At 36.6% G+C, this 21749-nt stretch overlaps 1 protein-coding gene across 4 annotated transcripts; it reads left to right on the forward strand.

The window, feature by feature from the left end:
* Positions 1-749: 749 nt before the first annotated feature.
* LOC127414864 (tumor necrosis factor receptor superfamily member 14-like) lies at positions 750-21524 on the forward strand. 4 transcript variants are annotated; one of them, XM_051653219.1, is made up of 9 exons: positions 752-954; positions 1344-1715; positions 2650-2775; positions 10362-10517; positions 10761-10848; positions 10931-11100; positions 11732-11748; positions 11846-11885; positions 20794-21520. In XM_051653219.1, the coding sequence occupies exons 2-9, from the start codon at positions 1589-1591 to the stop codon at positions 20805-20807; spliced, it is 738 nt and encodes a 245-aa protein (XP_051509179.1). In that variant the 5' UTR covers positions 752-954; positions 1344-1588; the 3' UTR covers positions 20808-21520. The 4 variants fall into 4 exon arrangements, with proteins under 4 accessions (XP_051509181.1, XP_051509180.1, XP_051509179.1 ...); XM_051653217.1 differs by lacking the exon at positions 20794-21520 and adding an exon at positions 12073-12460 and having other exon boundaries at positions 756-954; XM_051653221.1 differs by lacking the exon at positions 10931-11100 and having other exon boundaries at positions 750-954; positions 20794-21524.
* Positions 21525-21749: the final 225 nt, after the last annotated feature.

The following is a 21749-nucleotide window of genomic DNA, read 5'->3' on the forward strand; positions in this document are numbered from 1 at the left end:
TATTATTAAACTTACTGTAAAAAAATCTCACCTGTTGTAAGTCAGTCTATCCACTGGGAATTAACTACAACCTTTGGAAAGTGAAAATAATTTTTTCATGAATTTCAGTGATTTATTTTTTCATAATATAACTAAACACTGTACATTCATATGTACAGCCATCACACCGCCTTCAGAATGTGAAATGTTTTTCTTTCCCTTTTTAAATTTTTTTTTAATGATTTTTATTATTATTATTATTGAACGTACAAAAAAAAAAAAAAACATTTCTTTTTTTCTCTCTTCAAAATTTTTTTTTTCGTTGTTGGTCTTTCTAAACCATCTATGCCGTTTGCTCAGTGTTACATGGTGGAAACGAAGGAATGTATTGCGGAAAACGGGAAACATGGGGAAATTATTATTATGTCTGTCCTTTTGAAGTGTTTTCAAAATTTTTAAAAGATTTAATTTATAAATTATCTTTTAATTTAGAAAAGAGAAAAAAAAAAATACTGTCTCAGTTCCTTCCTGAGCAAAAATAATAATAATTTTGATGAGAGAAAAAAAATTTAAGACTTAGGCTCAGGAAGGAACTGAGACACTATTTTTAATTATCTATTTATTTATTTGTTGTTGTTGTTTTTCAGCTTTTTTTTTTTTTTTTTTTTTTTTTACCTTGCGGTTCAGAGCTTCCGTAAAACATCCAAGTCAGAATGCTCTAATGAATGCTCTAATGCCAGTGACGTGTTAGCTTAGTGTGTGTAGTTTTCAGACGGTCCCTGATGGTGCGTCGGTTCATACCCAAAGAATATCGATTACCTAAACCAACTTTACACCTCCCCCTTCCGCACAGAAATATATGATGCCATAAAGTACAACTGAAAGAAACGATTCACCAGGCTTCGAGACCACATACCAAACTAAGTCTGTTGTCGTTGTGAATGAAATCGAAGATAAATCGGATTATATCCCTTGGTAAGTCGTTTTAGTGTTTTTATTGAGGCAAACCGTAACTAAAGCATTCAATAATGTATCACCACACGTATGTGTTTACCGTTTTTTACAGTCAGTCGAAAAATATCGATAAACATAAAGGCTCTATTTTTGTTATAGTAGTCATTCTGATCATATATCAGCGTGTTATTTAGTCTCATTACGACTAGTTATCAAACGGGGAATTCTGAAAGGAAAAAAATGAAAGTGAAAGTGTTTTTAGATTCATTCCTCTCCACAGCTGGTTGATTGATATTGTTTTACGTGATAAAGATTACTGTAAGTTAACATTTAATTGTATGGTTAATGTCCAATTATCATTGTCCATAATTAAAGGCATTCAAATGCATTTTTCCTTCTTTATGTTTCAGTTTGTTCCCGCAGGAATCGTGTCTGCAGGAAGCTTATTCACATGACTAGATCTCATCTTGAAGAATCTTGAACAGCAGTCACATTGTCTCTTCTATAAAATCCCCTAAAATTTAAAGCATGAAAACATCAGACTATGCAACCAGTTTCTGCACTGGGCAGCATAGTACTGAAATGCAAGAAAATGTATATTTTGTACTCACATTAACTGACTAAACTCCTCTGCATATTTGAGATTTATGTGACCATGTTCACTTTAAGAAATATTGTTATTATAACTATTATTGTCCCTCTTAACTATGAAGTTTGTTTATGTGGATGTGGCCATGCTGAATACAAGAAAGACATACAATGCTGTCCCATGTGTGCACCTGGTAAGACTCCATGAAAATGGGCAAATTGAATACACAAATGCAAATGTATTTAATTCTATACAAAGTTGTTAATATATAAGGTTTATTTTTGTATCACCATGTTTGTTCAAATATAGTTCCTTGGTGAAGGTAATTGCCTTTATAACACACAATGGTTTGGATTCAGAAGTAAAAATCCCATTCATTTTTATTCCATAGAGGGAATTGATTTTAAATAATAACTGATAAAACTTTATATACAGACATACCGTGAGATCTGAGGTTGATAAATTATGGTATATGCTTCTGCTGAAGCCATCAGTCATCTTATTTAAACTTTTTTAAACTAAAAAATGCGTTTAATATTGGAACTTCTGGTAAAGATCCATCAATATCTAAATATTTTTCAATAAACCTAAAATATAGTATTTATATACTTATAATCAACAACTTGAAATCAATAGTTTTATTTCCATTGTTTTTAATTTGAATACATCATTCGCAGTGCTTCATTGAGGCTGTAGTTTATTTCCTCATTTATGATGTTAGTCTTGTAGCTTTGTTTTTGTCTGTTTTTCAAAAACTTTTTGGCATCAAAAATCAAAGCTTGTAATCTTGTGTTTCACCTATGTGCTGGTTGGTTTAGTTCATGTCTTAGAATTATTTTACAAAGACTTATAAAATCCCTATGAAAAAATAAATGGGAAAAACACTTTTGAAACCAAGATGCTGGAAAAATTGGGCAGGCACTGTTGCACTCTATTCTGCTTAAAAATCGTGTTTAAATAGAAAGTCAGTACATAGCAATGTCATACAAAAATCATGTATTCTGAGTCTGGGTAACAAGACATCTTGGAAAATAAGCAATTACAAAAAATGTCTCTCTTTCAAGAAGTTAAACCATTGCTTAAGCTTAAAAAGTATCACAGACAAATTTCATTTACTGCCTTTTTAGGAAATCGTGTTTATTGGCACTGCACAGATGATACCAGTACAACTTGTGTTCCATGCCAGGAGTACACTTTCATTGATAAACCCAGTGGCCTTACAAAATGCTTTCCCTGCACTGTGTGTGATACAGGTTAGTGTCCCCTTTATGTATGTTCATCAGGAATAAAAAAAAAAAAAAAATGTTTTAGATGCTGTTCAGCAACAAGTAAATGGAAGCTGGTAGCTTGATGGTAAATATAGTGTTGGAAGTGGACTGGGCTCAGTGAGCATCGCTTCCTGAGAAAACAAAGAACTTTTGAGAAGTAAACATAAGAACTCTCACACAAAGTTAGCATCTCCACCCGAGATAACAACCATTGTAAAACTCCCTCTTCATTGTTGTTTATTCACATCTGTTCCTCTCTCCCCTCTTCCTCTCCTCATTCTTCCAGCTCAAAATCACCTCAAATCCATCTGAATTCTGTATGTGCAAAAGTATCATATCATGTGTATACAAAGAATGTATCTACATGTTTAGTATCATATAAAAAGTCTCAGTGCGAGTAGTACTATAGTCTCAATCCCACAGCAGTAGACTTGGTCATAACAAAGATTTGGTATTTAGAGAAATTATGTCTCTGCTGTAAGGATGTGTCTCCCAGAGGTCTTCAAATGGTGTCTCCTTCTGAGTAACTGAAACCTATTAATCCCCAAATCCTTCCCATTTGGTCTTTGATGTTTATTCTGTCTGGGTATTTAAGGAAGGTTGGCAAAATGTTCAGGGAGAAATCTGTTAGTCACCTCTCCCACACATTTATTGTGTGTTGTTTATTCTGCCAGGTATGTTTCTCTGATTTGTATTTTATTTTACGTTACAGTTTTTCACAATTGCTAAGACATATTTCTTGAAAACTTCAACCATTTTCTCACAACTTTAAACACAAAACCAAATCATCAAACTACAGTGCATCTGGAAAGTATTCACAGCGCTTCACTTCTTCCACATTTTGTTATGTTACAGCCTTATTCCAAAATTGATTAAATTCATTATTTTCCTCAAAATTCTACAAACAATACCCCATGACAATGTGAAAGAAGTTTGTTTGAAAATAAAAAAACGAAAAAAATCACATGTACATAAGTATTCACAGCCTTTGCCATGACACTCAAAATTGAGCTCAGGTGCATCCTGTTTCCACTGATCATCCTTGAGATGTTTCTACAACTTGATTGGAGTCCACCTGTGGTAAATTCAGTTGATTGGATATGATTTGGAAAGGCACACACCTGTCTATATAAGGTCCCACAGTTAACAGTGCATGTCAGAGCACAAACCAAGCCATGAAGTCCAAGGAATTGTCTGTAGACCTCCGAGACAGGATTGTATAGAGGCACAGATCTGGGGAAGGGTTCAGAAAAATTTCTGCAGCATTGAAGGTCCCAATGAGCACAGTGGCCTCCATCATCCGTAATGGAAGAAGTTTGGAACCACCAGGACTCTTCTTAGAGCTGGCCGCCTGGCCAAACTGAGCGATCGGGGGAGAAGGGCCTTAGTCAGGGAGGTGACCAAGAACCCAATGGTCACTCTGACAGAGCTCCAGCATTTCTCTGTGGAGAGAGGAGAAACTTCTATAAGAACAACCATCTCTGCAGCACTTAACGAATCAGGCCTGTATGGTAGAGTGACCAGACAGAAGCCACTCCTCAGTAAAAGGCACATGACAGCCCGCCTGGAGTTTGCCAAAAGGCACCTGAAGGACTCTCAGACCATGAGAAACAAAGATTGTACTCTTTGGCCTGAATGGCAAGCGTCGTGTCTGGAGGAAACCAGGCACTGCTCATCACCTGGCCAATACCATCCCTACAGTGAGGCATGGTGGTGGCAGCATCATGCTGTGGGGATGTTTTTCAGCGGCAGGAACTGGGATACTAGTCAGGATCGAGGGAAAGATGAATGCAGCAATGTACAGAGACATCCTTGATGAAAACCTGCTCCAGAGCGCTTTGGACCTCAGACTGGGGCGAAGGTTCATCTTCCAACAGGACAACGACCCTAAGCACACAGCCAAGATAACAAAGCAGTGTCTCTGGGACAACTCTGTGAATGTCCTTGAGTGGCCCAGCCAGAGCCCAGACTTGAACCCGATTGAACATCTCTGGAGAGATCTGAAAATGGCTGTGCACCGACACTCCCCATCCAACCTGATGGAGCTTGAGAGGTCCTACAAAGAAGAATGGGAGAAACTGCCCAAAAATAGGTGTGCCAAGCTTGTAGCATCATACTCAAAAAGACTTGAGGCTGTAATTGGTGCCAAAGCTGCTTCAACAAAGTATTGAGCAAAGGCTGTGAATACTTACAGGTGCATCTCAATAAATTAGAATGTCGTGGAAAAGTTCATTTATTTCAGTAATTCAACTCAAATTGTGAAACTCGTGTATTAAATAAATTCAGTGCACACAGACTGAAGTAGTTTAAGTCTTTGGTTCTTTTAATTGTGATGATTTTGGCTCACATTTAACAAAAACCCACCAATTCACTATCTCAAAAAATTAGAATATGGTGACATGCCAATCAGCTAATCAGCTCAAAACACCTGCAAAGGTTTCCTGAGCCTTCAAAATGGTCTCTCGGTTTGGTTCACTAGGCTACACAATCATGGGGAAGACTGCTGATCTGACAGTTGTCCAGAAGACAATCATTGACACCCTTCACAAGGAGGGTAAGCCACAAACATTCATTGCCAAAGAAGCTGGCTGTTCACAGAGTGCTGTATCCAAGCACGTTAACAGAAAGTTGAGTGGAAGGAAAAAGTGTGGAAGAAAAAGATGCACAACCAACCAAGAGAACCGCAGCCTTATGATTGTCAAGCAAAATCGATTCAAGAATTTGGGTGAACTTCACAAGGAATGGACTGAGGCTGGGGTCAAGGCATCAAGAGCCACCACACACAGACGTGTCAAGGAATTTGGCTACAGTTGTCGTATTCCTCTTGTTAAGCCACTCCTGAACCACAGACAACGTCAGAGGCGTCTTACCTGGGCTAAGGAGAAGAAGAACTGGACTGTTGCCCAGTGGTCCAAAGTCCTCTTTTCAGATGAGAGCATGTTTTGTATTTCATTTGGAAACCAAGGTCCTAGAGTCTGGAGGAAGGGTGGAGAAGCTCATAGCCCAAGTTGCTTGAAGTCCAGTGTTAAGTTTCCACAGTCTGTGATGATTTGGGGTGCAATGTCATCTGCTGGTGTTGGTCCATGAAAACCAAAAGTCACTGCACCCATTTACCAAGAAATTTTGGAGCACTTCATGCTTCCTTCTGCTGACCAGCTTTTTAAAGATGCTGATTTCATTTTCCAGCAGGATTTGGCACCTGCCCACACTGCCAAAAGCACCAAAAGTTGGTTAAATGACCATGGTGTTGGTGTGCTTGACTGGCCAGCAAACTCACCAGACCTGAACCCCATAGAGAATCTATGGGGTATTGTCAAGAGGAAAATGAGAAACAAGAGACCAAAAAATGCAGATGAGCTGAAGGCCACTGTCAAAGAAACCTGGGCTTCCATACCACCTCAGCAGTGCCACAAACTGATCACCTCCATGTCACGCCGAATTGAGGCAGTAATTAAAGCAAAAGGAGAGCCTACCAAGTATTGAGTACATATACAGTAAATGAACATACTTTCCAGAAGGCCAACAATTCACTAAAAATGTTTTTTTTTATTGGTCTTATGTATTCTAATTTTTTGAGATAGTGAATTGGTGGGTTTTTGTTAAATGTGAGCCAAAATCATCACAATTAAAAGAACCAAAGACTTAAACTACTTCAGTCTGTGTGCACTGAATTTATTTAATAAACGAGTTTCACAATTTGAGTTGAATTACTGAAATAAATGAACTTTTCCACGACATTCTAATTTATTGAAATGCACCTGTATGTACATGTGATTTTTTTTTTTTTTTTTTTTTGTATAAATTTGCAAAGATTTCAAACAAACTTCTTTCACGTTGCCATTATGGGGTATTGTTTGTAGAATTTTTAGGAAAATAATGAATTTAATCCATTTTGGAATAAGGCTGTAACATAAAATATGGAAAAAGTGAAGCGCTGTGAATACTTTCCGGATGCACTGTACATTCACAAAACCCCTGACTCTTCTGGCAAAATCGAACAATCGCCTCAAAACCATTTCATCTATGCTCAAAATCAAACAATGCTTTAGGAACATACACACAGCAAGTCAATATATAAACACTACAGAGCATTCATTAGACACTACATAAAAAAACAAAACAAACGGAGAACACAGCATCCAGGGCATGTATTACACAGTTTGTTTTTATTGTATATAGTAAATGCATTTTAGTAATTACAACATAATACAGTGAATATATTATATATTATTGTATTGAATATCTGTATATTCAGCACTTGCATACTGTAAAAATACAGTAGTCAAACTGCAAAAGCCCAAAGAAAACTCTAAATGAAAAGCACATTATAGTACACTCAAAAATGTTGTGCAACTGCAAAATCAAAGTAAATGAGAGATTAAATCTGCCTCAGCATCACGTCTTCATGCTTCGTGTATTTTGTACAATTGGTTTGATCACATCATTAAAAACAAGTGAGAACAATTTTGAGTCGTTGTGTGTAAACGATGACAACTGTGTTGTAGTTGTGTTTAACTTTTGCTGCCCGTGTTTAACGTTTTGCAACAGAACTGCATCACAGTGCAAAATGTGTTTTAGTGAGTTACAGTGTGTTTAGAATTTTGCAAAAAGAGTGGATGAGATTTGCAAATGGTGTCTAACTACCTGAACTTGTTTAAGGTATTGACAAAAGGGTAAATGATTCAACAAATGGATTTAGGCCACTGAGCATTTGGTTCAGAGAATGGGGTTTTAGTGTTTTAGCAATTCAGTAAAACTGTAATTGGATTCAGATTATATTATTAATGGACTCAGATTTAGTCTAAATTAAACTTAGTTTAAGACGTAAAATCAAACGTGCGTCCTGAAAAGCCATCCTGCTGGATACCACCATTGGACCAGTGGAATGGCCTCTTACAGTGTTTGTTACAGTTTTTCTTGATTGATAAGACACATTTTTCACATTTCTTTAAACATTGTTAGAATCCATTTTCCAAACCATATAATCACCTGTGGCTATTTTTCTTTATCCTAAAAACTGTCCCTGCAAATAACAAAAAGGGTTTGTAGGCAACACTTCTTTTTTCTTCTTTAATGCACTATATGACAAAGAAGAGTTATATGCAAATTGTACTCTATTTATATGGGTGTATATTGTGGAGTTTCATCTCATGTTTTCTATGAGAAATATTCTGCTATGCTTGTCGTTTTAAAGGGATAATTCACCCCAAAATGAAAATTATCATTAACTCACCCTCATGCCTTCCCACATGTGTATGACTTTTTGTTCTGCTGAACACAAATTAAGATTTTTAGAACAAATATCACATCTGAAGTTTCAGGCAGACATGTAATTTGGATCTAAATGCAGCTTTTAATGGAAACCAAAAACAAAGTAACTCAGAATAGAATGAAACAAAAACACAGGAAACCAAGAACAGAACAAGACAACACAAGTGAAGACTGACAAAGAAACCAGGGGATAACAAGGGCTTAAATACATGGGAGAAAACAAGGGAACGAGGAGCACCTGTGGAAACAATCAGGGGAAAACCAATTCATAAAATGAAACTACAAAAAGGACTAAAAACTAACAGGAAACAGGAACTAAACAAGAATTTCAACATAAGTCAACACAAAAACAGGGAATGTGACAGAGCCCCCCTTTTAAAGGACTGGATTCCAGACGCTCCAAAAAACAAAAACAAATTGTTCATGGAGTGTGGGGGAAAACAGGTAGTTCAGGGGGGGCACAAGGGTAAACAGGCAGTTCAGGGGGGCACAAGGGGCAAGGGGAGCAGAGGAACAAGGCAAAGTCAGGGAGGTTTGAAACCAAGGCGGAGCTGAAGGGATGGAGAGCCAGAGCGACGCTGCAGGCTTGGAGGACCAAGTAGACCAGAGCAGATCAGGCGGATGACCAGGAGACCAGAGCAGATCAGGCGGACGGCCAGGAGACCAAGGAGACCACCTCAAGGTGGGGACTGGGTCAGGAGTCCTGGGAGGTGGCTGCAGGACAGGGACTGGGTCAGGCGGCGGAGCCGCTGTAGGTGTCGTCTCTGGGGGAGTGGGCGGAGCCGCTGGGGAAATAGTCTCTGGGGGCAGAGCCGTGGCAGGCTCGAGATAAAGAGTCCTGGATGAATGGGAAACGACCTCCATGGTCGCATTCATGGGATGAGATTTGGGAACGACCTCCGTGGTCGTGGGCAGAGACTCGGGAACAACCTCCGTGGTCGTGGGCGGAGAAACTTTTCTTCTCCTCCTCCTCCGGATGGCCAAAGTTGACAATGCTGGCTCTGGGACGGACGAGGCTTCTAGTTCGTTGGCCGTGGCAGGCGTGGGCGTAGGCTCGTTGGCCGTGGCAGGCGTGAGTACTGACAAGCTGTGAGAATGGGTCTTATGTGGTGGATAATTTAACTTGGAAACAAGGGCCGTGAGAGGCTGGGTTGTGGTATGGCGCGGAGCAGGCTGAGATTTGGCTGAGACATGTTATGGAGCAGGCTGAGGCATTGCTGTGACACGACATGGAACAGGCTGAGGTGCAGAAGACTCGGAAACTGGATCCGGGGTTGAGAGAAGAGGTTCCTCTGAAGCGAATGTCTCTAAAATTAACTCCACATATTCCTCCCACATGTAATCACCGGTCTCCAGCAATTCCCTCCACTTGTGAGCTAGGAGACCGATCTGATATAAGGACTTCAAGTGGGAATCGGAAAATCCCGTGTACCTGGCAACAGTGCAAAACAGATGAGAGTATTCTCTAACTGGTAAGTTTGCTCAGCTCAACTGGACAAAGCACGCTGCTAGATCCATTTTGGATGGTCAGTCTTTCTGTAACGAGGCAGACGTGGAATGAGGATCTAAATACAGCTTTTAATGGAAACCAAAAATAAACATAGTAACTCAGACTAGAATGAAACAAAAACACGGGAAACCAAGCACAGAACAAGACAACACATGTGAAGACTGACAAAGAAACCAGGGGATAACAAAGGCTTAAATACATGGGGGCAAACAAGGGAACAAGGAACACCTGTGGAAACAATCAGGGAAAACCAATCATAAAATGAAACTACAAAAGGACTACAAACTAACAGGAAACAGGAACTAAACAAGAATTTCAACATAAAAGTCAACACAAAAACAGGGAATATGTGACAGTAACTTTCAGATGTGAACGTAAATGTGGAGATTTATAGTAAAAAAGGACTTAAATATTGATCTGTTTCTCACCCACACTCATATTGCTTCTGAAGATATACTGTAGATTCAATCACTGGAGTCATATGGATGACTTTTATGCTGCCTTTATGTGATGCTTAGAGCTTCAAAGGTATGATCCCGATTCACTTGCATTGTAAGGACGTACAGAGCTGGGATATTCTTCTAAAAATCTTTGTGTTCTGCTGAAGAAAGTCAAACATTATTTTTCCAGCATAATTTACTTGATCTAAGAATCATTTTTACAGTGTACTATCAGTTCATTCAGATGCAACTGCAAAAGTATCTGCTAAAAGACAAGCAGCTAACTTGATGCATGATGTTTTCTATGCCAGAATTATTAACAAACCTTTACTGACTCATGTCCATCTTAGGCCAAGGCTTAAGAGTCGATAAAGCATGCACTCGGTCTTCAGATACTGTTTGTGGACCACTGGAGGGATTTTACTGCATTGCCAAAAGTAAAGGCAGCTGCAATTTTGCTGTGGAACACTCTAAATGCAGCCCTGGACAATACATCAAACAAACAGGTAATAATCTAAAACTAATGTATAAAAATACACAGTGCATGAAACACAGTTCTTTTTTTATTATTATTGTTCAAATAGGAAGGTATTTTATTAAGTCTATAAATGCTTAACAGCAATTCTCTGCTGCGCTTTGAAAGGATTAAAATGAGTTGTTACTGTATTAGAATTTTATGCAAGATATCTTATTGCATCATTTGCAAAAGAAGAAAACATCCATAATCTATATGTTTACTGTCTCTGCAGGTTCTGGCTCCACAGATACCGTGTGTGCAAACTGTACAGGGGACAAATATTCAAATGGATCTTTCTCATCCTGCTTACCGCACACAAAGTGAGTGTTCACTAGAGCTGATTGTGTGGTTTACTGTTCGTTATCATTTTTCAAAAACTCTGATCCTGGATAACATTCACAGATGTGAGGACATGGGGCTTACTGAAATAAACCCAGGAACATATTCATCTGATGCTGAATGTGGAAAACCTTCTGTTGCTCCAACAATCATCACTGCATGCATCATAGGAACTGTAATATTTGCATTAAGTGTTTTAATATATATTTTGAAGAAACAATCTGCAAGATCACGTAAGCTTAATTCTACCCTCTTAAAAATATTTTGTGATGTAGTGGCATTTATATGAGATATATAGTTGTTTTCCTAACGGACTTTCTATGAAAATACAACAACCAGATTAAATCAATAGAATAGAACAATAGAACATACAGTACATAATATTGATGTGGTCAGGTAAATTGGGCAATTTTTAAAAGTGCGTGTGTGTCAGGTTTCTTCTGTCATTCTGTGTTAAACTATGTAACAAAATATTTGATGACTTTAAATGGTAAAGGAGAATAAATGTTAACATTGAAATGCCACAACATTAATTTATATAATTGCAGCAGTATAAACCTTTAAACCTCATTCAAGTCGCTCTGAGTGAAACTGAGAGTTTGTGTACTTGAGAAGACAACCACCTTAGCGAACTCAGACCAATCAATTCAATGGCTCATGTAAAGAAAAGAACAGCAAAATTTTATAAATATTTACAATCATTGGCTCTTGATTCCTAAAGGACTGTGGCACCAAAATTATCTGGTCCATTTAACTTGATGGCCCAATTTACCTGACTTTACCCTATACACTTACCCTATATACAGTACACTATATAGCATAAAGAGGACTACATTATTAATAAATGTATTTTTCTTTGATCAGGTCAAACAGGGATACAGGTATATTGAAACTTAATTTCTATGCACTGAAAACTCTTTGACATGAAAAAGGAAACATTTGTTTTAAATTGTAAATTATATTTGTTTTTGTTTAAAGGAATCAAGAAAGGAATCCCATGAAAAAGGCAGTTCAACAGGTAAGAATAATGTAATTTTGAAAGTAGAGTTAATCATTTATGATGAGAAACTTGAATGGCTTATATAAAGTATTAGATTTTAATGCGTTAACACTTATCTCCTATGGTTGACAAGGAAAACCATGCACTAATTCTTCATGTTCATACTACTTGAAAAGTAATGATTTTCTTCAATTTTTTTTTTGAGGCACAGTAAATAATGAGTCATACCACTTGAGTTCAGAGGACCAAGTCAGACAAGAGAATCAAAATGAACTGGAAATGAGAGATCCTATTCTACTCAAAAATGATTCCTCACACTCTCAAGAATTTGTCCAACCTGAAATCCAGTGGCCTGAACAATCGGACTTTGAAACAAAACCAAACAAACAGCTAATGCCTTTACTACGAGTGTTATGACACTACTGCAGTCTAAAAAAAAAAGTAATGTTGGAAATTAATATTTCCTGACACACCAAAGCAGAAGATATAAAATAACTGACATAAGACAAATGTTTTTGTGAGACCAAGACTTTTTCACAGAACTGTGTATGAGATATGTAGCAACATAATAAATGACATTCCTTATATTTGAATGTAGGGTATCGTTATGTATTTCTGTAAAGCACATTGTAAATGCACATGGAAATGTACTTATTTACACTAAGTATATTCTATAAAGCTATCAGTGTTATTCACTTTGTATTAAACACTTTTACAGACACAAAACCTTTGAGCAATCATATAGGTTTATTTTCATATTATTATATAAAATGTAAAGTTCAATTAATTTCACTATCAGCATAGTGAAGTGTCCATGTCACCAAATACATAGGAAAAGATGGTGCATGGGGTAAAAATGACACCCCCTGGGGTAAGAGGTTTCCACTAGAGGTGTAAAATCGGACATTTCATCACAATATGATCTTATATCGATTCTCTTGGCCTGCAATCCAATATTTGCCGATACTTCAAAGTCTGCTGCAATACGATTTCAGGGCCCTGCGATTTTTTTTGCCCTAATATGCAACAAAAATATCATTGGAATATTTTATTGAGCTCTCTGAAAAGTGAAAATTTAGTATCCACATTGGGACATCCAAAAACAAAATAAAAAAAAAAAGCCACACACGTGATCAGTCGTTTGACAGCTTATTTTTCAGTTTAATACAATTCAAAGTACTTACAGACTGTAACGTGAGGAAGGAGTTCACGGGAGGCTGGATCTAGGTGCGGCAAACTTTTAAAATAAAGTACAAAATAACGGGGATAACACAGAAACAAAAAAGGAAACATCAGTGATTGGAACTGCTCGATAAACAGGAGGTCAAAACACATACTGCACACGCATGACTAAATGAACCACAGGTGAGAACAATAGGGAACAGCTGGAAGTGATCAGGGCAGGGGATTATGGGAAGTGTAGTCCAGGGGGAACAGATGACAGGGCAAAACACAGGGCAGACAACAGTGAATCGTAGAACATACCCATGACTTGTTTCCAGCTATCCGTGGTTTTCTTTGATATAGCTTCCACGGTTGTAATGAAAAATTCTGTTACAGTTAACTGGGATAAATGTTAGTAAGGGTGTTGATGTTTAAAGTCTTATAACTGATGCTGGAGTTGAGCAGGTGTTTCTCTTTCCCTCGTTAGTGCTGCTCAGAATGTCGGCGTTGTCAAGACGTTTCACATGATGGTTGAACTGCTCCATTGTATTTTTAAATAGCAAATTCAAATGGGTCGCATGCGCAACGTTATCGATGGAAGCCATTAATCGCGCATGTGAGCCGCTCTGCGTTTGTCAGGAGACCTCCCATTTTAAGGAGCGTCCGGTTAACGTGCTCGCACGGATCCTGTCACTGGCCTGGAGCTCTCGTTTCGCGGGAAGCCCGGTTGACTCGCGCGCACAGATAGCAGAGCGCAATTTGGCTTCAAAGACCCAGCGCACATCCGTGTCTTCTTTTTCTTCTTTTTTTATTTTATTTATTTATTTATTTATTTATTTATTTATTATTATTATTGTTGGCGGTTCGCATTCTTAGTGCATCACTGCCATCTACTGTGGGTCAGAGACTTTCATACTATAGACTTTCCCAGGCTTATCAGGACTAAAAGCTTCCAGTGGCGCTGCGTGTTCAGCTCCTCCATTTTTAGCTCAAATACTGCTATTACTGTTTCTTTACTTATTAAGGCTTTCCTTATATCTTCCTCCAAATTTATGATAGGGTCCATTGTTCCCCTTCCTCTTCTAAATTCACTTTGGCATGGGGAGAAGAAATGTCTTTCCTCCAGATAGTACATTAATCGATTAGTAATAATGTTTTCCATTAATTTACATAAATGTGTAGTTAAAGCTATAGGCCTGTAATTTTATGGTTTGCTTGGATCTTTCCCTGATTTCCTTATTGGTGTTATTAATGTTTCTTTCCAATTCTATGGTAAAGCTCCTTTCTCCCATATTCTAATATAAAACTTTAATATTATTTCTAATGAGTCTTCGCTGAGTTGCTTTAACATACTATAGCTTATTTCATCTTGTCCTGGTGCTGATGCCTTCATTTTTTTAATGCTCTCTTTAATTCCTGATTTGAGAAAGGTACTTCTAACATACCATTCGATTTTCCCCTCTTTTCCAATAGATGTGGATATTCTTTTGACAGTTTCTCTCTCATTTCCTTACTCTCCTGTGTCAAATTGTCTGAGCTGATTTTTTTTTTTTTTTGTCAATGCACTCCTGAACATTTCGGCTTTCTCCTTATCTTCTATAGCATCCATATTTAACACTGGATAATCATATTCTCTTCAGATTCCACTCATCTTTTTAATCGTGTTCCATAATACTTGTATAGGTGTTTTTTTGTTTTTTTTTACCTATTTCTTCACAAAATGATCTCCAGTATTCTTTCTTTGCTTCTCTTATTGTTGTTCTTATTTTTGCCTAAGATTTCTTATATATTATCATATTTTCTTTTTGGAATACATATTTCTGCAGCATTCTTTATGGCTGCAACTATTTCTGTATTTATCCCATCTATACTTCTTTCTTCATTAATCTCGATTCTTTGCAATCCTTCCTCACTCATTATCTTAATTTTTCCCAATTGGCTTTCTCATACTTCCATTCTCCTGCATTTCCTTGCTTTCCCTTCCTTATCTCACTAGTTTTCATGATTGTACTTATTATTGGGTAATGATCACTTCCAACTGTACATTTCTTTAAAACTTCCCAGTTCATTATTCCTCCTAATGTACTTGATACAAGTGTTAGATCCAGTGTTGACCCTAATCCCGATTTCACTTCCACCTGTGTACAATTCCCATCATTTAAGCATACCAAGTTTTTCACTTACATCAATTCTTCATTCATCATTCCATTTATATCTGTTCTTTTTCCACCCCATAACGTGTTATGCACATTCAAATCCCCACACCATATCACCCTTTCACCACTTTGACCTTTTATATTTTCTATATTCTACATTTTTGGCATGGGTTATACACTGCAAATAATTCTACACTTGCCAAGATTTAAAATCTTAGATTTAGACATGTTAGGTGGATTATCTTGTTTTAAAATTTATTTACTTGTTTTTAATCTTTGCATTTATGGTATAATCTTAAATTGATCATGGACATGACTAGTCTGGGAATCTTAAAATTGAGTGAATAAATGTTAAAATTTTTTCTAGCTCTAGCTCTCACCAAAATAAAACTTGTTTTTAGATTCAGTAACAACCAAGTTACTTGATTTAAGAATAACACATAAAGCATCTGTTGAAAATATAATTTATTAAATAGAATGCCTCAGACTTCTACAAACATGTACAAACAGCATGGAAGATAAACCTTTAGCTCAACCACAACTCATGATACAATTACATATCCTCACGCCCATTTTTATGGGCATTAATATCACAAAGACTATATTTTATTGGCACAAACACACTTTATTTGAAACTCATTGAAAAATATGAAGTGTAATCAATGAGCTCATGTACTAATTCTGTAGCCTGGCCAAGAGTGGGCACTGCCACTTCATATGCCAACAAGTCTTGATTCAAATTTAAAGTTTCATAACTCTGGTACTCAAAAGCAGCAAAAGAGGAATCACAAAGATATCCTTTATCAGTCCAAACACTGGGAAAGCATCATCCACATCTGTGATAATCATAGACTTCCCACTGATGTACTTATTGCCACTGAGGATATACCATTTCACAGAGATGACAGAATGTATGACCTCTATTCCCCCAAAAAATCTTTGACTTTTCTCTTAACATATTCAGGATTTTTGACAGCTGAGACAGGACCTGATTCTCTTTCATTTGCAAAAATTGGATTCTCAATGCCTATTTCATTCTGACAACATTCAAGAAACTGATTGTGATTTGCGAGTGATTTAAATTTCTTTTTTTAAATTTAACTTAGAAGCCCACTGCTTAAAATAACTGTGCTTTGCCTTAAATTGCATGCACATACTCCGTATTTTTAGATCATAATATGTTATTTTAAAAATATTTTTTATTAACAAGAATATACACTGTAAAAAAAAAAAATTCGGTTAAATTTACAGTAAAAAACTGGCAGCTGTGGTTGCCAGAAATTCACTGTAAAAAATACAGTGGCTACGTTTCAGGCTTTCCGGGATATAATTTTGATGCCTGTATATTTTATGGTGCATTACTGTTTATATTATTAAATGATATAAAATTAAGACTTTAACCTTCTGAAATTGTAAAAATCTGCTTTTCACTTGATAATGTATTATTCACCATAGTATTTACAAATAGGCTCATGATGACAGGAAGTTCATAAGTAGTGGCCTTTCCAAGAGCAATAACCAATAATCATGAAGAGACAGTGCTCAGTCTCACTCACACAAACACTAAACACCATCAGGGTAACGTGAAATTAAAATAATGCAATAAACATGAACTAAACTACATCAGATGTGTGTAACGTGAAAAATTACTATTACAATTTGAAAAAAATGTTCAGAACTTCTTAAACTACTTCAAAGAGTTTTCATCGAAAAATCCTCCATGTGCAGCAATGACAGCTTTGCAGATTCTTCGCATTCTAGCTGTCAGTTTGTGACATTTCACCCCATGCTTCCTGTAGCACTTGCCATAGATGTGGCTGTCTTGTCGGGCACATCTCACGCACCTTACAGTCTAGCTGATCCCACAAAAGCTCAATGAGGTTAAGATCCATAACATTCTTTTCCAATTATCTGTTGTCCAATGTCTGTGATTCTTTGCCCACTCTAACCTTTTCTTTTTTTTTTTCTGTTTCAAAAGTGTCTTTTTCTTTGCAATTCTTCCCATATGGCCTGCACCCCTGAGTCTTCTCTTTACTGTTGTACATGAAACTGGGGTTGAGCGGGTAGAATTCAATGAAGCTGTCAGCTGAGGACAGGTTAGGCGTCTATTTCTCAAACTAGAGACTCTGATGTGCTAATCCTCTTGTTTAGTTGTACATCTGGCCTTCCACATCTCTTTCTGTCCTTGTTAGAGCCAGTTGTCCTTTGTCTTTGAAGACTGTAGTGTACACCTTTGTATGAAATCTTCAGTTTTTTTGGCAATTTCAAGCTTTGATTCCTCAAAACAATGATTGATTTACGAGTTTCTAGAGAAAGCTGTTTCTTTTTTGCCATTTTTGACCTAATATTGACATATTAAGACATGCCAGTCTATTGCATACTGTGGCAACTCAAAAACAGACACAAAAACAATAAGCTTCATTTAAAGAACCATATAGCTTTCAACAGTGTTTGATATAATGGCAAGTGATTTTGTAGTACCAAAATAGTAATTTAGCATGATTACTCAAGGATAAGCTGTTGGAGTGATGGCTGCTGGAAATAGGGCCTGTCTAGATTTGATCAAAAATTACTTTTGTTTTTTACATCAGTAATGTCCTGACTATACTTTGTGATCAGCTGAATGCCACTTTGGTGAATTAAAGTACCGATTTCCTTCCGAAACAGCAAAATCTGTACATTATTCCAAACTTTTGGCCACCTGTGTATATAAATAAAACTAAAACAAATATATACAACAAATTAATCTGCCCAACCAGTCACACAAATTCAGTGTTTCCTCATAAATCTGCTCTCTTTAAAGGATCTTGGAAGAAAGAAGTGAAATGCCTTTAAAAAATATGTATAAATTCTGCAGAATGTGAAAGAACTAACTGAAGAATTACCAGTCCATCCTTTACATACTGTATCAGCAGGGTTGGGAAGGTTACTTTTAAAAAGTATTCCACTTCAGATTACAGAATACATGCTGTAAAATGTAATTTGTAACATATTCCATTAGATTACTCAAAGTCAGTAACGTAATCTAAATACTTTGGATTACTTCTTCAGTATGTAATGAAGTTACATACTGAATTCCGTTACTCCCCAACCCTGTGAATCAGTAAATATTCTGGTCCTGCAGTAACACAACTAGAATCACATCAGTGTGAGGTGCATTCGTTCATAAACAACGTCAGTTTAATCTTATCTTTATGTGCCAATACAATGCTTGCAAATAAAAGCTGATTACAACAAGGCTGTTGGAGCCATTTGTGTGTGTGTGTGTGTGTCATTGTGCCAGGAAAATTACTGATACATAGAGCACCTGGGTGTATGAAATCAGGTGCCTGGGAATTGAGGAAGAACACAATTTTTGACAGTGTGATCATAAAACATGTGATAGTAATGTGATGGAAACATGAAGGAAATACTGTTCAAGCATGAGTCAGTAACTTGCACTTTCCCTATTTTAAAATTATCTCTGGTTTATTGGGAAGTAAAAGGCACACGATTTAATGACTACATTTTAAAATTTAAAACATTTGTGTTGAGCAGTAGCGAACCAGTTGCAGCAGTTGACCAGATTGAGGCTAAAACAACTGACAATGTATCATCACTGAATTCTTCAATTCGTTTAATTGATGGTATTTCGATGCAGAATTCTAACAGACAGACCAGTTTGTTTGATGTGTGTATTGTCAAGTTGAGCAGGTTGAATGTTTTCTGGTCTCTGAAGAGCTTGTTGAATGTGAGTAATAATCTAGGAGAGACTTACAGTGGAAACTGGGGTGTAACGGTCCATTGATCTGGATCAATGCATCGATCCAATAACCAACGATCCAATGTTATCGATACAACGCGTAAATATCGATACAGACATTTTGCTTTTTAAAGATGCAACTTTATTTTAATACTCTCATGTCAGCCACGCCTGTATGCGTTTCCGTCAGGCAATGAAGCAACCTTATTACATTCATTTAATTTTATGAGCGGTAAATATGCTTTTCATGTGGGACGCGGATGTGCGAGGTTGAACCGACACAGGCAGACCGAAACCGGCAGGAGAGCACACGAGGAGCAGAGATTCGCTGTAGGACTACTAAGGAGCCTGAGGTCGGAGAAAACTTAAAATTTCTCTTGAGGTGACAAGATCTCAAGAAAACAGGACTGGGAATGGATCAGAGACTAAAAGAGCAGTGGAAAACACAGATGAAGATGAGGATGAAATGGAGGTAGGATGGACACAGGTAGAAGGAATGACAGGAAAATATGCAACAAAAAAAGAGGGAAAGAGGAAGGATCGGAATATACTTCCATAGATAGTGAGGGAGAGGAAGTTGAAAGGGATAAGAATAGGTAGGAATGCCGGGTAATACTGAAATGTAAAGAAAGAGATGGCATAGCAGGAATGAAACCAGTGGCGTTGACTCATGAATTAAGGAAACTAGTAGGTGAAATTAAATTTGCTGAAATACTACAGGACGGCGCATTGATGATTACGTGCAATAACGAAGAGCAGAAAAATAAATAAATAAAACTAAAAATGGTGGGCAAACAAATGGTAATGAACTATAAGGTAGTTGGTCAAAATTCATGGGTGTATGGAGTGATATCTGGGGTCCCATTGGGAGTTACAATGGAGAAACTAAACTAGGTTTCATTAGTTACCCGATATATAAAAAACATTTTTAAACACCTTCAGTCGTCACAGTTCAGTGCATTTCTTCTTTTTAACATAGACAAAATTGTTTGTGTACATTGCATCTCAGCACTAAATAATTTTACATATTTTAATTAATGTTATATCCATTATATACCTAGATCTATCCGGGTTCATAACACATAGCTATTCATAGTCTAGTTACTTTCCAGTGTAAGTGAAAGTAATGTTCAAAATGCAAGTAAAAGTATAAAAGCAGCTTTTTTGAAAAAAAAAAAGAAAAAAGGTTAATAAACAGTATATAATTAATAAAACAAACTTGCATGCAAACTGCATGCATCTTTAACTGCATCTTAGTGCTGAATATAAAGTTGCACTTTACTGTTTCAATTTGTCCTTTGTTCAGCAATTAATTTTATTAATGTAAATGAGACCAAGCCTATAAAAAGTTATTAAAGGTGGGGTCATATTCTGGATTCATTCTTTTTTTTTTAATTTTTTTTTATTTTATTTTTTTATATGGCACTCACACAAAAACTGTCAAAGAATCAGAATTTAGTTTTAACAGGTTGAAAGCATTAAAATATCTAGTCTAACTTGCAGCCATCACAAATATTCTGCTGCTATTTTTATACTAGTTTTTGTACAACAGCTTACTTTTATAAATATTAACATTAACGTTTCCATAACTAATCAATTATTAATTGTCAAACACATACCACTGAAAAGAGATCTTGACAATTTATTAGTTGTATTAGGAAATGTATTAGGAAAGGTGTTTAAGAACATTGTTTATTTTTGCAATTCCATTTGGTGGTGCAGAAATTACACACTTTAGCTTTAAAGTGCACAAAAATGTCATAGGCTACATTACATTACTAAGACATGTTTTGCAGCTCTTTATATGACTTTCTGATGGTGTCGAGCCTAAAACTGAAACTGTCATTTCAACTTTTTTTTACAGAATGCAACTTCTAACTCAGCTTTGTCAAGAGGAGACATGACAATAGTGCAGAAGTTGATGAGGAGATCTAAGGGATTTATTTTAATTATTTCAGCCAACCACATTAAGCAGATGAACTAACTGAGATTTACTGCTCTCACCTCCTCTTTTACACCCCCAACCCCACATGCTTGGACCTTCAAGGCTTAGAAGCATCAGTTGATAAAGCTTCCAGAATGCCAGAGTAACAACAACTAATAATGCAGCATTTCTTTTAATGTGGTGACAATAATAAAAGGTTAAAGAAGTCTGACGGTGAAACGTTTCACTCCATCTCTAGAATGGACTGAATAAACTCCCTTGAATTTTATAAGAACATGTTCAAGTCAAGGATAATTTTAATTATTGCTGCTATTGTCACTCTGAACTTTGAACTGTGTATTAGTGGATGTGCTTATGTGGAATATGAGATAAATGGACGATGCTGCCCCATCTGCGCACCTGGTACAGTAAATTTTTAAGTGTATAATGGGTTCTACCAGAGAAGTTATGGAATTAGAGTCAATAAAACTTTTTTTTAAAGTTTTTAACCGTGAGTATAAAAAAGTTATGATTTCAAATCATGAGGCAATTAAGATTTCCAATGTATCCTACATTTCGTTTTATAAGTAAATTATAACAAAATGTACTCCTTTAGACTAGTTGACTAACTGTTATCTGAAAATATACTCTGTTTTAAGCCAAAGCACTGTTTTTGTCTATAATGTCAACATTGTAATTGACTATATTATATATGCTAGTCAGTAGATACCAAAGTTTCAAATGTTTTATTCCTTCATTTTTAGAGAATGAAGTTTAAGATGCAGTCTTACAATTTTTATGATGCTGTAAAGGGTCATATTAACAAAATGATCTCATGAAAGAGAACACTGTTGTATTCAGCAGTTCTAAAGATTTACTCAGCATAAACTTGAGTT

The sequence above is a fragment of the Myxocyprinus asiaticus genome, chromosome 24 (assembly GCF_019703515.2).
Source record: "Myxocyprinus asiaticus isolate MX2 ecotype Aquarium Trade chromosome 24, UBuf_Myxa_2, whole genome shotgun sequence".
Lineage (NCBI taxonomy): Eukaryota > Metazoa > Chordata > Actinopteri > Cypriniformes > Catostomidae > Myxocyprinus > Myxocyprinus asiaticus.

Bases quoted from the DNA above. Each gene is read 5' to 3' on its own strand.
- LOC127414864 (XM_051653217.1), top strand. From the start codon at position 1,589: ATGTTCACTTTAAGAAATATTGTTATTATAACTATTATTGTCCCTCTT. The intron at 2,776-10,361 runs GTTAGTGTCCCC...TGTCCATCTTAG, and splicing joins CTGCACTGTGTGTGATACAG to GCCAAGGCTTAAGAGTCGAT. The intron at 11,886-12,072 runs GTAAGAATAATG...TTTTTTTTTGAG, and splicing joins TGAAAAAGGCAGTTCAACAG to GCACAGTAAATAATGAGTCA.